At 49.4% G+C, this 16,617-nt stretch overlaps 1 protein-coding gene across 1 annotated transcript in view; it reads left to right on the top strand.

The window, feature by feature from the left end:
• The window catches only part of LOC147108902 (zinc finger protein 341-like), a 40,319-nt gene extending 24,033 nt beyond the window's left edge, over nucleotides 1-16,286 (top strand). The window contains exons 7-11 of the mRNA XM_086005853.1: nucleotides 3,758-3,854; nucleotides 8,119-8,251; nucleotides 11,100-11,211; nucleotides 12,896-12,966; nucleotides 15,527-16,286. Of these exons, the coding sequence (XP_085861979.1) occupies nucleotides 3,758-3,854; nucleotides 8,119-8,251; nucleotides 11,100-11,211; nucleotides 12,896-12,966; nucleotides 15,527-16,023 (910 nt within the window). The 3' untranslated portion in view covers nucleotides 16,024-16,286. The remainder of the gene's footprint in view (nucleotides 1-3,757; nucleotides 3,855-8,118; nucleotides 8,252-11,099; nucleotides 11,212-12,895; nucleotides 12,967-15,526) is intronic.
• Nucleotides 16,287-16,617: the final 331 nt, after the last annotated feature.

The raw sequence follows: 16,617 nt of genomic DNA on the forward strand, positions 1-16,617 counted from the left end.
GAATGAAGGTCTGCCTCGAGTGGTCGACCGGTCCAGAATACAAAGGGCTGGGGAGCAGTCACCTTTACACTAGGACTTGTGGGAGGAGTCAGCCGAGGCATGTCCAGGCATGTGCACAGTGGAATACAAACAGTGGTTTACCACACTGTTCCTCGAGTTTACGTTGAGCTTCCGTGGAACAATGCAAGAGGCCAAGGACGGTGAGGTCCGAGTGGGAATGGAGCGATGAATTAAAATGACAGGCGACCGGAAGCTCGGGGTCACCATTACGGACTGAATGGCGGTGTTCCGCAAAGCGGTCACCCAATCTGCGTTTGGTCTCCCCAATGTAGAGGAGACCGCATCGTGAGCAGCGAATACAGTATACTAGATTGCAAGAAGTACAAGTAAATCGCTGTTTCACCTGGAAGGGGAATGTACCATTGTACCATTGGATTGTCTGTTCCAAACATCGTTTTGCGTAGAAATGTTATCTTTATTTTACCGTGGGTCCCAGCGATCACCCCCAGCGATTGCGATTCATCCGAAACCCAGCCTGCCAGGTCACAGGAAGCATTCAATAAATCAGCCCCCGCACCCCCCAGACCCCGTCCTGCAAACTCTTCGAACAAGGCCAGAAAATGCAGAGAAATATGTGGGGCGTTGGGAGATGGGGGTGGGTAGAGAAGTTGGGAGAATACTGGGCCCTTCCTGGATGGGCCAGAACACTTTCGATGGAGTAGATCGAAATTAAAACTGCCTCATCCTCTCCACAACCCCCCACCCTACATGGCATGCGAGAGCTTGGTACAGCCATCAGACACAAATTCAGGGAGAACCAGAAATGTGGCTTACACCCGTTGGGGAACGATTTATGGCAGAGCTGAATAGAAGTCTTTAAGATTCTGAAAGGGTTTGATGAGTTTGACGTAGAGAAGATGTTTCCACTTGTGGGGGAGACCAGAACTAGGGGCCATAAATGTAAGATAGTCAGTAATAAACCCAATAAAGGATTCAGGAGAAACTTCTTTACCCAGAGAGTGGTGAGAATGTGGAACTCGCTACCACAGGGAGTGGTTGAGGCGAATAGTATCGATACATTCAAGGTGAAGATAGGTAAACACGTGAGGGAGAAAGGAATAGAGGGATATGCTGATAGAGTGAGATGAATTGGGGTGGGTGGAGGTTCCCGTGGAGCATAAACACACCGGCACGGACCAGTTGGGCCGAATGGCCTGTTTCTGTGCTGTAGATTCTATGTAACTTGTGTCTTTTAAATGTAGAACAGTGTTGCTCAAAAATGCAATATTTGGACAAGTGACAGCTTAGTCAAAGAGTTGGGCTTTAAGGAGCGTCTTAAAGGAGGAGCGAGAGGTGGAGAGGCTATAAGGGATTAAGGGAGGAACCTCCAGAGTGTGGGGTCTAAGCAGCGGATGGCACGGCCGCCAATGGTGGGGCAAAAGGAAGAGGGAGGATGCACAAGAGGCCAGGGGAAGAGTGTTCAGGGATGGGTTGTAGGACTGAGGAGGTTAGAGATGGGGGGTGAGCATGAGGTCAGTAAGGGAGTGAAACTTAAGGATGAGAGTTTTAAGTTTGGGACAGTGCAGGGGGGACAGAAAACCAAGTACCTCAATGAGGAAAGGGGCGATGGGTGAGTAGGACCTGATGAAAGACAGGATTCAGACAGTAGAGGTTTGGATGAGCTGAAGACTATGTGAGTGGGGGGATGGGAGTCAGGGCCATGAGAGCATCGGAATGCAAGTCGGTGAGAAAACAAATTCAGACATCGAAAGTCACATCAGTGTGGGTTAAAATAATGAACTGATAATTAGGAATAAACTGGAGAATTATCTGTATGATTAACATAATAGATCACTTCCGACATGGATTGAGAAGACAGAGATCATGAATTCCTTTTTTGAGGAAGTGCCGTCCTAACTGGGCTGCGGAAAGCTTTTGATGAAGTTCCACATGAAAGGCTGTTAAGTTTAAAGCAATGCGAGTTCAAGGGAAAAAGGGATAGAAATTGCCTGAAGATTAGAAAGCAGCAGGCTTGCCCAGGAATATCCATCAGGACCATTAACTTTTTAATTTGTATTAATTACTTGGATTCAGCCGATTGGTCAAACTCAGAGGCAAATCTGAGCAAGGAGTAAGACACAAATTTTAGTGGGTCGAACAGTGGGAGCGAAGTTGGGCCTCATTTCTCGGGGGCAAAATGGTCCAATTTCCCGGGATTCAGTGTCTCCTGCCCCAAGGGCGCCTTCTATACATCCAACGCCACATTGGGCCGGGAGATATTCAGGAGTCCCTGGCAGCCATCTTAAACAGGCGTAGGGGCCCCTTAAAAATGCTAATGAGCAGACTAACGCTTGTTTAAAGACCCTACTCTGAAAATGGTCGGAAACTGAGGAGCATGTGCTTCTCCTGACTCCACCGCAGAACTGCGGGCTGTGCCTACCCTTCCCCCTTTTGAAGTGTAGTCACTGTTGTAATGTAGGAAACGCGGCAGCCAATTTACTCACAGCAAAGAGATAAATGACAAGGTTTCAGGTGTCGGATGAGGGATAAATATTGGCCAGGACACCAGCTCCTCTTCGAACGAGTGCCATGGGATTTTTTACGTCCACTTAAGAGGGCAGGACTGGTTTAACATCTCATCGGAAAGACGGCACCTCTAGCAGTGTAGCACTCCCTTGCAACCACGTCTCTGTAATGGCTATTAGATCAAACCCATTTATCTCTATTTATGCCACGAGTTCATCTATCTTGTTACGAATGTTTAGTGCATTTAGATAAAGAGCCTATAATTTAAATTTTTTACCATTATTCCCTGCTTTGACATTCTCTGCTGCACTGCTACCATTAAACTCTGTCCCTTCCTGTCACATTCTGTTTATTTTTACCCAAATCGCAACACTGCTCTATTGCCTTGACCTTTCTCTTTAGATTTCTAAATTTCCCCTTCTTCCCCCCCCCCCACCTTTTTTTTAGTTTAATGCCCTGTCTATAGCCCTAGTTATTCAAATCGCCAGAACGCTGGTCCCAGCCTGGGAATCGAGGGATATTAGGATAGTGCAGGAAAGTGGAGTTGAGGTCAAAGATCAGCTATGATCTTATTGAATGGCGGAGCAGGCTCGAGGGGCCGTATGGCCGACTCCTGCTCCTATTTCTTATGTTAAGCCTGAAGTAACTAGGGCCATTCCATCTTAAAAGGAGGCAACTGAGAGGGGACCTTGTAATAGAGGCTTATAAAGTAAAGAGCATGGAGAGCACAGCTTCAAATTAACGGGTGACAGCAGGAGAAGGAAATACAAGTTCAAACGGGCAAAATGGCAGGAAATTCTTGCCCCTATCCTCAGCCCACGGAGTGGTCGTGGGAGTGTAGAGTAACAGACGAAAACCTTTTAAGGAACAAATGGGCAAGAAACTGTAGAGTTGCTGTTCTATTAGATGAGGTTGGATGGACTGAATGGCCTTTCTCATCCATATCTGTCTTCTGATTGGCGGTGGCCATCGTGTCAGATTTGCCACTAGAGGTCGCTAGATTTCTCCCCTCCCTGGTCCAGGGGCTCTGTGACTAATTCCCACCTCCACATGGACTGGGACTTCAACCTGACCTGATCTGTGAGCCCAAGCCTCTCCGTCTCACTTACCGGCCAAACTGCTGAACGGCCGGCCAAACAAACTACTAACACAGCACGTGTTTTTTTTTTTCCAAAACAAAAGTCATTCTTGCATCGGAAAGTCTAATTCCCCCTTTTTTTTTTGCTCGCAGATGTTCGCGGTGTTTGAGTAAATATTCCACGCCCGAAGCCCTTGAGCATCACGTTCAGACAGCGTCTCACAATTACCCCTGTCCAAACTGTCAGAAGGTGAGTACAGGCTCGGGGACTCGCTCTGTGTCGACCATCATCATCTAACGACTGGCCCTTGACGGGATTGTGTAGCCAACGTGAAGGGACTTGATTCACCCGGCCTCCACCTAGCGAAACGGTTTCTGTTGCACGACTGTTAAGGGAACGCGGCCTGCCGTTTTTCACTCTTTCAGTCCCACGAGCATACGCAACTGAGGGGCATGAAAAGACCAGCTGGTCCATCAAGCCTACCCAGTACTCGTGATGGCTGGAGCATCATGCCTAGACACGTCATCCCTCTCTTAAACATAGAAACATAGAAGATAGGAGCAGGAGAAGGCCATTCGGCCCCTCGAGCCTGCTCCGCCATTCAATGAGATCATGGCTGATCATCCAAATTCAGTACCCTGTCCCTGCTTTCTCCCCATATCCCTTGATCCCTTTAGCCTTAAGAAATATATCCAACTCCTTGAATATATTTAATGAATTGGCCTCAACTGCCTTCTGTGGTAGAGAATTCCACAGGTTCACCACTCTCTGGGTGAAGAAATTCCTCCTCATCTCTGTCCTAAATGGCTTACCCCTTATCCTTAGACTGTGACCCCTGGTTCTGGACTCCCTGACCATCGGGAACATCCTTCCAGCATCTAGTCTGTCTAGTCCTGATAGAATTTTATAAGTTTCAATGAGATCCCCTCTCATTCTTCTAAACTCCAGCGAGTACAAGCCCAATCGACCCAATCTCTCCTCATACGTCATTCCTGCCATCCCAGGTATCAGTCTGGTGAATCTTCGCTGCACTCTCTCCATGGCAAGAACATCCTTCCTCAGATAAGGCAACCAAAACTGCACACAATACTCAAGATGTGGTCTCACCAAGGCCCTGTACAACTGCAGCAAGACATCCTTGTTCCTGTACTGAAATCCTCTCGCTACGAAGGCCAACATACCATTCGCCTTCTTAACCGCCTGCTGCACCTGCATGCTTACCTTCAGCGACTGGTGCACAAGGACGCCCAGGTCTCGTTGCACTTCCCCTTCTCCCAATCTATTGCCATTCAGATAATAATCTGCCTTCCTCTTTTTGCCACCAAAGTGGATAACCTCGCATTTATCCACATTATATTGCATCTGCCATGTTTCTGCCCAATCACCCAACCTGTCCAAATCATACTCCTACTGCCCCACAGCCATGTAATCTCCTGGGAGAGGCGTAAAACCCGGAGCCCATAAGGGAAAAACCATTGGAAAATTCCTCTCCGATCCCCCTCAGGCGATCAAAGCCAGTCCAGGAGGTCACGTGGGCCAAGTATTATCTATAAAGACACTTGCCTTCCACATGATGCCATTTCTGTCCAGCTCCCTCTTGGAGGTGTGCAACGAGTCAGCACTCCCCACACTACCCGCCAATGTATTCCACAGGCTGTGTCCTGTATAATTTTGTCTGGATTTTACACCTCCCTCACCACGATGGACAGAAAGTTGCTGCTTAAGCTCCTAATCTGGTGAAATTTGTAACGTTGGTTAAAAAAAAATGTTCGCTTAACAGAATATGGAATGAGGGGGAAAAAAAAACCTTTGGCCCCTAGTTCCACCTCTACTCCTCCCGTTTATTGTCTCTATAAACACTCCCTGGGGGTACTTGGGGGGGAAAAAAGCTAAGAAGTTCATGTATGCTTCCTACATTACAACAGTGACTACACTGCAAAAAGTGCTTAATTGGCTGTAAAGCGCTTTGGGACGTCCTGAGATTGTGAAAAGCGCGGTATAAATATACGTTCTTTACTGTCTATATTCCCAAGTGAGTGCTTGAAGACCAGCTTAGTGATGAAGACCCTGGCCCCGATTTTCGGCTTGTGTGGGGAATGGTCGGGTTTCCCCGATTGTGGGGTTTCTGACACACATAAAAAAGTGTCAGCCAGCTCCATGCAATTTTCCCTCAAGTGGCCAATTAATTCCCAGCATGTGGGAAGCCTTGCTAATTGTCCAATTCGAGTCAGAAATCCCCACAGTATGATGTCATCATTCGTGGTGCTTTCAAGGTTCATAGCAAGCACTGCATCCTCTGAAGGCTTCCAAACGAACCAAACAGGATGACAGAGGAGCCTGCAGCAGCTGTGGCCAGTGCCAGACCCCGAGCTGCCTCCAAATTCGACGAGGCTTCACTGCAGGCATTATTGGATGGGGTAAGGGCCCACAGGGAGGTCCTCTTCCCTAGGTCAGGGAGGAAGAGGCCTCCCACTGAGACCAATGCTGCATGGATGCAGGTCTCAGAAGATGCCAACTCGCTGGGAGTCACCAGAAGAACCTTGGCATTACATCTCTAACTCCTTCCTTTACTCCCCCACAGTACCATCCAGAGCCCCCGTCCTCACTGTGGAGGAGGAAGAGGCTGTGCAGCCAGACTCCTCAGAGGAAGCTCCAACCTCTGAGGGCGCAACGTCAGCAGAAGTAAGCGCACCCAGCACCAGCGCAGACACTCACACCTCGGGGGGACCTTCGGGACATAGAATAGTGTTGTTATCTGGTGTTTCACAGCTCACAAGTGAGCCTCAGCAGATTCTGGAGACAGGGACAGCAGTGGAGAGTCCTCGTCGGAGGGCGCAGGACTCTGCCAGCTCAGCTCAGCTGCGCTGCATGTCGACCCTCTGCCTCTGGGTCCATCCGCAAGAGAAGAGGTGATGGATCTCCATGCACAGATGCAGGAGTCTCTGGCAGGATTTGTCTCCAGGGTCGCTGCGACTGTGGAGTGAATGGAGGAGTCCATAGCGACCATGAGCAGAGCCTTTGTGGAGTCATTGGCGCATGAACGCATCACCATGGAAAGGTTGGCAACCTCCATGCAGGAGATAACTCGTCAGGGTACGGGAAACATGGTGAGTACTCATAAGAGAATGACATCTCTTGAGGAGCGTTGGCCATCTGTTGAACAGAGAAACCAGATCTTCATGGAAGTTCTTCTGAGTAGGACTGCCAGTGCAGAAACGGGTCCCACTGGCCCCCTAATGCGCAGCAAGGTGCTCTCAAGCCACTTCCAAGCGCTGGCCCCTTCTGGCCTGTGCAGCTTCAGGTGAGTGAGCAGCAGCCTGGTGCTCCTGGTGCTCATCCTGCTGTTCCTGGTTCTGCTGCTGCCGCCTCTGCTGTTAGAGATCCTCTAATGCCAGGAAGGGAAGGTACCAAAGGCCTCCCATGCTTCTGGCAGATGCCTCCGTTGAGGGGGCGCTGAGTTAGGGTGGTGAGAGGGGCTTCCCAGGAGCTCACACTGGAGAAGTGTGTGAGGCTCCAACTTTCTACAGCTGCTCCTAAGGCTTCAAAAAGTTCCCCCAAGCCTTGATCAACAAGGTCCTGCAGCCTGCAAATGCTGCCTCTTTAAATATCTTCAGCCCTCAGCGACCTGCTGCTGCAAGCAAGCAAGCCAGCTGTGTTCACGCCAGCTCTCATCGGCGGGGTTCCCCGCAGGCGTGTTTCATGTGGGGAAAGCCCCAAAGTCGCAACGGCCCCGGAAAATCTTCCTTAACAAGGTGATCATTGGTGATTAGTGCTCCGACGAGCAGTCCCGCCAACGGCGGCCGGGACTGAAGCGGGGCACGTGGAAACGGCGGTCCGAAAGTCGGACGGGGCAGGGAATCAGGCGGGGGGGGGGGGTCCCGACCCGCTTTTTCGCTGATTTTTGGTCCCCGGCCGCATGAAAAGCCGCCCAGCGACGGCCAGAAAATCGGGGCCCCTGTGTCTGTAATTACTGAAAAGTAAGGAGTGGGGCAAATGTTATTTAATGGTGCATTATCACTGCAACACTACCTCCGATTTAGCAAGGTGACCCGAGTGTCCTTGGACATGCAGAGCGTTTTAAAATACAGCCAAGACTCAGTCCCTCGAGCCTGCTCCGCCATTCAATTAGATCATGGCTGATCTGTATCTTAACTCCAGCTAGCTGCCTTGGTTTCCCTTAATACCCTTGCCAAACAAAAATCACTCAACCTTGGTTTTGAAATTCTCATTTGACCCCCCCCAGCCTCAACAGCTTTTTGGGGGCGAGAGTTCCAGATTTCCACAGCCCTTTGTGTGAAGAAGTGCTTCCTGACATCACCTCTGACCGGCCTAGCTCTAATTTTAAGGTTATTCCCCCTTGTTCTGGACTCCCCCCACCACCATACTCTGAATAACCCAGCATTGCCGTCTTCTTCTCATTGAATATGATCAGGGCTGGGATTTTTTTGGGTGCTCTTACTTCATCCGTTCTTTTTCAAACAAGTTGTGTGTCCCCCACTTGCTCTGTTTGCAGGTCTTCCCGAGTGAGAGGTACCTGCGGAGGCACCTTCCTGTGCATGGTGGAGGCGGCGTGTTCAAGTGCCAGATCTGTAAAAAGTCATTCAAAACCGAGCACTATCTCAAACTTCACCTCCTTATTCATTCCGGTAAGCACTCGACGCTGCATCCAATGCAGGTCTGTTCTTTTAAAACGTGATGATTTGCTCGGTGGATTAGCCGTCAGTCTTGGGTAACGGGCTGGGGCTCGTCATTGTGCCCCTTGTCCCTGATCCTTCACTCGCCTACTTCCGCCTCTAACATTGCCCATCTCCGCCCCTGCCTCAGTGAATCTGCTGCTGAAACCCTCATCCGCGCCTTTATAACATCTAGACTCGACTATTCCAACGCACTCCTGGCTGGCCTCCCACTGTGAATCCTCCGTAAGCTTGAGCTCATCCAAAACTCTTGCCCGTGTCCTAACTCGCACCAAGTCCCGTTCGCCCATCATCCCCTGTGCTCGCTGACCTACATTGGCTCCCGGTTAAGCAACTCCTCGGTTTTAAAATTCTCATCCTTGTTTTCAAATCCCTCCATGGCCTCGCCCCTCCCTATCTCTGCAATCTCCTCCAGCCCCACAACCCTCCGAGATCTCTACGCCCCTCCAATTCTGGCCTCTTGAACATCCACGATTATAATCGCTCCACCATTGGCGGCCGTGCCTTCAGCTGCCTTGGCCCTAGGCTCCTGGAGTTTCCTCCCTAAACCTCTCTGCCTCCCTCTCCTCCTTTAAGAAGCTCTTAAAAACCTACCTCTTTTCCCAAGCTTTTGGTCACATGCCCTAATATCTCCTTATGTGGCTCGGTGTCAAATTTTGTTTGATAATCCTGTGAAGCGCCTTGGGATGTTTTACTACATTAAAGGTGTCATGAATCTTACCATTCATGTAGAAATGACTCATGAGATAACACTGGGCAGCCAGCTGGTGGCGCCGTCCAGGGAAAGTATAAATACTCGGGCGTGGGCCCAGCTTGCTCAGGATGTTTCTGTAACCAGGAACTAGTGATGTAACTAGAGCTCATGGTTGTGAAACAGTTGATTAAAGCCTTGTTTTATACTCACACCAAGTGCTTAGTGAGTTTTCTTACGTCAAAAGGCGCTATATAAATGCAAGTTGTTGTTGATGATGATGAACTTGTGACAATCGGTCCGAACCCAAAAAGTCCAAGGCTAATTCTCCGTTCCCTGGATATTATTGTACCTGTTATCAGCCACTTTTACAGATATGATCAGGTGAACTGAGGGATGGTGTAGCCATAGAGGGAGGCGATGATGCAGGAAATTAAAATAGCCAGGTTACGTAACACAAACCATTTTCACACTGCTGGAGAGCATGAGTACAGAATTAGTAAACCTCACGCGAAGTTGGAGTTTAGGCTTGTGGTACAGGCTTTGCACAAGAGGTTGTGATTTTTAAAAGAAGCTGCTCCCAATATTGATTTGAGTTAGACTAAATGATCAAATACTGTACCAAACACCACGGTATAACTGTTCCCACTGGCAGGAGGGTCGGTAACCAGAGGACACAGGTTTAAGATAATTGGCAAAAGAACCAGAGGGCGAGCTGAGAAATCTTTTGATGCAGCGAGTTGTTGCGATCGGGAATGCGATGCCGGAAAAGGCGGTGGAAGCAGATTCAATAGTGACTTTCAAAAGAGAATTGGATAAATCCTTGAAAAGGAAAAATTTTCAGAACTATGGGGAAAGAGCAGGGGGGAGTGGGACTAATTGGAGAGCTCGTTCAAAGAGCCGGCACAGGCACGATGGGCCGAATGGCCTCCTTCTGTGCTGTAAGATCCTATGGACGAAGTGCCACTTGCAAGATCTAATCGGTCAGGATTAAAAACAGGGGGTTGCAGTGTTAAATTGATAGAAAATCATAGAATAGGACAGCACAGAAGGAGGCCATTCGGCCCATCAAGTCTGCGCCGGCTCTTTCGAAGACCAATCCAGTTAGTCCCACTCCCCTGCTCTTTCCCCACATCCCTGCAATTTTTTTTCTCCTTCAAGTATTTATCCAATTCCCTTTTTTGAAGTTTTAGCTCGCTTGGCTTTGCTGATCAGGGAAACTATCTCCTGCAGGATCTGTCTCTGGTTATCTTGTACCCTGATGAGATTTTTGAGAAACTTGAGTCACGAGCCAAAGCCAAGACACCGGCCGACTGGCATTGACTGGATAAATTCGAGACCTTGCACGTTGTCCAGGCTCTGTTGTGGATTCAGAGCTTGATTGGTCTTTGCTCATTCTGTGCTAAATCCTTCAAGACCACCCCCCCCCCCCCCCGCCCGCCCCCCCTGATTAACATAGAAACATAGAAACAAACATAGAAACAAACATAGAAGATAGGAGCAGGAGTAGGCCATTCGGCCCCTCGAGCCTGCTCCGCCATTTAATGAGATCACGGCTGATCATCCAAATTCAGTACCCTGTCCCTGCCTTCTCCCCATATCCCTTGATCCCTTTAGCCTTAAGAAATATATCTAACTCCTTCTTGAATATATTTAATGAATTGGCCTCTACTGCCTTCTTTGGTAGAGAATTCCACAGGTTCCCCACTCTCTGGGTGAAGAAATTCCTCCTCATCTCTGTCCTAAATGGCTTACCCCTTATCCTTAGACTGTGACCCTGGTTCTGGACTCCCTGACCATCGGGAACATCCTTCCTGCATCTAGTCTGTCTGGTCCTGTTAGAATTTTATAAGTTTCAATGAGATCCCCCCTCATTCTTCTAAACTCCAGCGAGTACAAGCCCAATCGACCCAATCTCTCCTCATACGTCATTCCTGCCATCCCAGGTATCAGTCTGGTGAATCTTCGCTGCACTCCCTCCATGGCAAGAACATCCTTCCTCAGATAAGGCGACCAAAACTGCACACACTACTCAAGATTGCCATGTTATTTTTTCGGAGGGCTGCTTCACTTCATTCCCCCTCTTTTTTTGTTGTTGTTTTTGGACAGGTGAGAAACCGTTTAAATGCTCGCTGTGTTCGGCAGCATTCAACCGCAAGGATAAAGTGAAGAGGCACATGCTGACCCATGACCCCATCAAGAAATTCAAATGCCCTTTCAGGTAGGTTTCTCTCCGCTGTGGATCGTAGAATCTTACAGCACAGAAAGAGGCCATTCGACCCATCGTGCCTGTGCCAGCTCTTTTGAAAGTGGTTGGTCCCCTCAACTGGTAGCAGACTGTGTCTCATTGTAATTGGAAGAGGTGGATGAAAGGGTTAATCCCCTTCCCTTGGTAATAAGCTGTCCAGTGCCTCAGAGGATGAAAGCGTCAGGATTTTGGTAAGAAGGTAAGAATTATTTTGGGGTACCCTAATGACGTGATTCTATTCCTGGACTAATAATCCAGAGAATCTCAGTTCAGATCCCACCATGGCAAATCTGGAAATAAAATGTTGGTATCAGTAAAAAAAAACAACCAACTGGTCCTTTAGGGAAGGGAACCTGCCGTCCTCGCCCGGCCTGGGCCTCTCTGTGACTTCAGTCCCACACCAACGTGGTTGACTCTTAACTGATCTCGTAAGCGGCCTCGCAAGACGTTCCAGTTGTATCACCAGCTTCTCGGGGTAACTAGGGAGGGGGCAAAAAAAAAATTAAGGATAAAAAGTAACTGCATGGTATTCATACAGAGCATCCATCTTTAGTGTTTGTGGAGAGAGAAACAGAGTCAATGTTTCAGGTCGATGGCCCTTCGTCAGAACTGGAAAAAGCTGCAGATGGAACAGGTCTTTAAGCAAGTGCAGGGGCTCCACTCCCACTCTGACCTCGCCGTCCTCGGCCTCTTGCGCTGCTCCACAGAAGCTCAGCGTAAGCTCGAGGAACAGCACCTCTTCTTTCGATTAGGCACTTTACAGCCTTCCGGACTCAATATCGAGTTCAACAATTTCAGACCATAACCTCGGCCCCTATCTTTTTTTTACATTTTTTTTCTCTCTCTCACGTGGCAGCTGTTGATGATTCTGCCATCGCCATTTACACTTCATCTAGAGCCATCTTTTGTTTCTTAACTTGTCCCATTACCATCTCCTCTTGCCTCGCACCATCATCCCTTTTGTCTCTTAATCTCTCCTGCCTTCCATCCCATCACAGACCTTCCCTTTTGTTCTTCCCTCCCCCTTTCCCTGCCCCTACACTTGCTTAAAGACCTGTTCCATCTCCAGCTTTTTCCCAGTTCTGACAAAGGGTCATCGACCTGAAACGTTAACTCTGTTTCTCTCTCCACAGATGCTGCCTGACCTGCTGAGTATTTCCAGCATTTTCTATTTTTATTTCAGATTTCCAGCATCTGCAGTATTTTGCTTTTGCATCTTTAGTGTTTGCCTGGTAACTTTTCTGATGCCAAGCATCTCAAGGGATTGGCCAATAACTGCTCCATCTCATGTGATTGGTCACCATTGGCCAATAACTGTTCCATCTCATGTGATTGGTCACCATTGGCCAATAACTTCCATCTCATGTGATTGGTCACCATTGGCCAATAACTGTTCCATCTCATGTGATTGGTCACCATTGGCCAATAACTGTTCCATCTCATGTGATTGGTCACCATTGGCCAATAACTGTTCCATCTCATGTGATTGGTCACCATTGGCCAATAACTGTTCCATCTCGTGATTGATCACCATTGGCCAATAGCTGTTCCATCTCAAGGGATTGGTTAACATTGATCAGTAACTGTTCCTAGCTGTTGTGTTGTAATGTATGAATGATTGATTGGGAGCAGTCCCTCCGCTTTGTATTATTCACAGGGTCCATTCCGGCTGCACTAAAGAATTCAACAGACCCGACAAACTCAAGGCTCATATAATCGCACACTCAGGTCAGTGAGGAGAAAGCATTGATTGTTCACTTTTCACAATCAACCTTTTTTTAAAAAAAATGTTGTCTTCATGCGTGTGCCAGTGTCGCACATTCCTTCTCTAACCTCCCTGGCATGGCTCACTTAGAGATTCGTGAATGTGTGACCCTGAGCCCAGACATCATCTGGCGTCGTTCGATGCCCCTCCGAAATCAAACGGGTCAGGATTGATTCCCGGGATGAGAGGGTTGTCCTGTGAGGAGAGATTGAGTAGATTGGGCCTATACTCTCTGGAGTTTAGAAGCATGAGGGGCATAAAATGCTCAGAAAGCTTGACAGGGTAGATGCTGAGAGGCTGTTTCCCCTGGCTGGGGAGTCTAGAACTAGGGGGGGGGCGGTCAAAGTCTCAGGATAAGGGGTCGGCCATAGAGAAGATGTTTCCACTTGTGGGCGAGACCAGAGCTAGGGGCCATAAATATAAGAGCGTCACCAATAAATCCAGTAGGAAATTCAGGAGAAACTTCTTTACCCAGTGCGTGGTGAGAATGTGGAACTCGCTCCCACAGGGAGTGGTTGAGGCGAATAGCAGAGATGCATTTAAGGGAAAACTCGAAAAGCTCATGAGGAAGAAAGGAATAGAAGGAAATGTTGATAGGGTGAGATGAAGAGGGGTGGGAGGAGGCTGGTGTGGAGCAGTTGGGCCGAATGGCCTGTTTCTGTGCTGTAGACTCTACAGGCTGAATTTTAATGGTGAAGGTGGGCTGGGGGCCAGGGGGGCTCTGAGGTGGTCGGGGAACCCGGGAGGACCGGTTTCCCGCAGCCCCTGCCAACTTTTAGGGCAGGGCCTGATTTGAATGGGAAGCCTCTGTTTCCTACCTGCGGCGAGCCAGATTGAGAGGCTGGCTGGCTCCGGGGCAGGTAGGCCTGCGGCACTAGGCCGCACAGAGGAGAGAGTGGGGGGTCGTGCCGGGAGAAGATCGGGGGGAGATCGGGAGAAAACCATGGGGCGGGGGCGGTGGGAGCGGTAAGACGATCTCGGGCCGGAGGAGGATGGGGGGGGGTGGGAATCCGAAGAGGATCGGAGGCCTCGTGGGGGGTCTCCGATCGTGGGCGTTGGGTTAAGTAGGGACCCTGGATCCAGGAGGTAGGTGTAAAGACACTTGCCTCCTGGATGCAGCAGTCCTCGCCTTGCTGTAGCTGGCGAGTTTTATGAGGTGTGCAAAACTCGACCAGCTCCAATTAAACACAAAATGGAGGTTAAAGAAGAGGCTTCCAACCTGATTATAATATTTAAATAGGCAGCCCAACTCCTGGGAGCGGGTTGGCTGCCCGCCTCCGTCCCCTCTGTTAAAACCGGAAGTGGGCGGGTTCGAGGCGGGTTATAAACACTTTAACTACCCCCACACCCCCAACCCACCGCTTTAGGTTAAAATTCCCCCGTGTATAGGAACAAATGAACAGGAGGGGAGGCCATTCAGCCCCTCGAGCCTGTTCCGCCAATTTAATGAGATCATGGCTGATCTGTCTCTTATCTCTATCTACCCGCCCCTTATACCCTTGTTCCGTTTTGGGAATCATAGAATAGTACAGCACAGAAGGAGACCATTCGGCCCATCGAGTCTGCGCCGGCTCTTTCGAAGAGCAATCCAGTTAATCCTACTCCCCCGCTCTTTCCCCATATCCCTGCAATTTTTTCTCCTTCAAGTATTTTATCCAATTCCCTTTTGAAGGCTACTATTGAATCTGCCTCCACCGTGGCTGCAGTGTGTACCATCTACAAGATGCACTGCAGCAACTCGCCAAGGCTTCTTCGGCAGCACCTCCCAAACCCGCGACCTCTTCCCACCTAGAAGGGCAAGGGCAGCAGGCGCATGGGAACACCACCACCTCCAAGTTCCCCTCCAAGTCACGCACCATTCTGACTGAAAGTATATCGTCGATCCTCCATTGTCGCTGGGTCAAAATCCTGGAACTCCCTCCCTAACAGCACTGTGGGAGCACCTTCACCACACGGACTGCAGCGGTTCAAGAAGGCGGCTCACCGCCACCTTCTCGAGGACAATTAGGGATGGGCAATAAATGCTGGCCTTGCCAGCGACGCCCACATCCCAGGAACGAATAAAAAAAAAATTCAAAATAATTAAACAAATCTGGAATTTAAAAAAAAAGCTAGTGTCAGTAATGGTGACCATGACACTACCAGATTGTCATAAAAGACCCATCTGGTTCATTAATGTCCTTTGTGGAAGGAAATCTACCGTCCTTACCCGGTCTGGCCTATATGTGACTCCAGACCCACACACCAATGTGGTTGACTCTTAACTGCCCTCTGAAATGACCCAGCAAGCCACTCAGTTGTATTTAAGGTGACGGCTCACCACTACCTTCTCGAGGGCAATTAGGGATGGGCAATAAATGCCAGCCTTGCCAGGGACGCCCGTGTCCCATGAATGAATTTTTTTTTTAAACCTCCCCATCAGACAGTGCATTCCAAATCCTAACCACTCGTTGCGCAATAAAGCTGGCCCCTTGTATTGATGGGTGTTTTCTTATGGGGCTTTTTATTTATTTTTGGTTGCAGGGATCAAGCCGTACAAGTGTCAGTACTGCAGCAAGAGCTTCAGCCGGCGAGCCCACATGATGGAGCACCAGCACTCGCACACCGACACCTACACCATCCGGTGCGGCCCCTGCGGCAAAGGCTTCACGCGGGAGAAGTACCTCAAGCAGCACCGGTGCGGGCTCTTCGCCGGCCGGGGGGAGGAGCGGCAGGCGAGGAAGCGGCGGTGCGGAGCCCGCCGGGGGCCCTGCCGGCCCAAGAAGGCGTCCGTCGGGAGCCGTGCGGCCTCGGGAGCGCAGAGGGGGGAGGCCGAAGAACGCCGGCCGCGGGCGGAGGAGGCGGAGCGGGAGGAGCCCGTGATCGTCCTGTCGGAGTCAGAGGAAGCAAACGCCGTCGAGGGCGCGGGTCGGAACGGGATGGCGGTCTCGGCGCCTGGTAGCGCCAGTCTGTCAGAGCTGCCGACTGGCCAAGGTGTCACCATGCTTGAGGTTCCAGTTTACATCCAAGCCTCGGAATAAACAGACTCTGGACTTTCCCGCTTCAGAAAAGACATTTTTATATTATATATATATATATAAATAAATAAAAAGATCACTGAGAGATCATGAGAGAGCGAACTAGTGTTAACGTACCGTGTTATCTTTCGGTCCTGGCATCCTTTACAGAGCAACGCAAATGTCAACTTGGAAAGCGAGAGTTCTTTTTATTATTATCTGGACTAAGCCACAGCGTGCAATGGCGTCCGAACGACAAATAAAAGACACTTTTCCAACAAAATAAATATGAAGCTATTTTCTCTCAAATCATTTGCTTCCTGGCTGTGCTGCAGGAGGTTACAGAGGGTCATGGAGTGAGTGAGCACAGCTGTGGCACCTCATTGTGGGCAAGTGTGAGGGCATTCACTTTGCATCCGAGAAAGAAGGAAAGACTCAGCATTTCTATAGCGCCTTTCCCCACCTCAGGATTTCCCAGAGCGCTTTACAGCCAACAAAATACTTTTTGAAGTGGAGTCACTGTTGTAATGTAGGAAACGTGGCAGCCAATTTGCGCACAGCAAGGTCCCACAAACAGCAATGTGATAATGACCAGATCATCTGTTTTTGTTATGTTGA

The sequence above is a fragment of the Somniosus microcephalus genome, chromosome 13 (genome assembly GCF_052327205.1).
Source record: "Somniosus microcephalus isolate GS21.2 chromosome 13, FLI_Smic_1.0, whole genome shotgun sequence".
Lineage (NCBI taxonomy): Eukaryota > Metazoa > Chordata > Chondrichthyes > Squaliformes > Somniosidae > Somniosus > Somniosus microcephalus.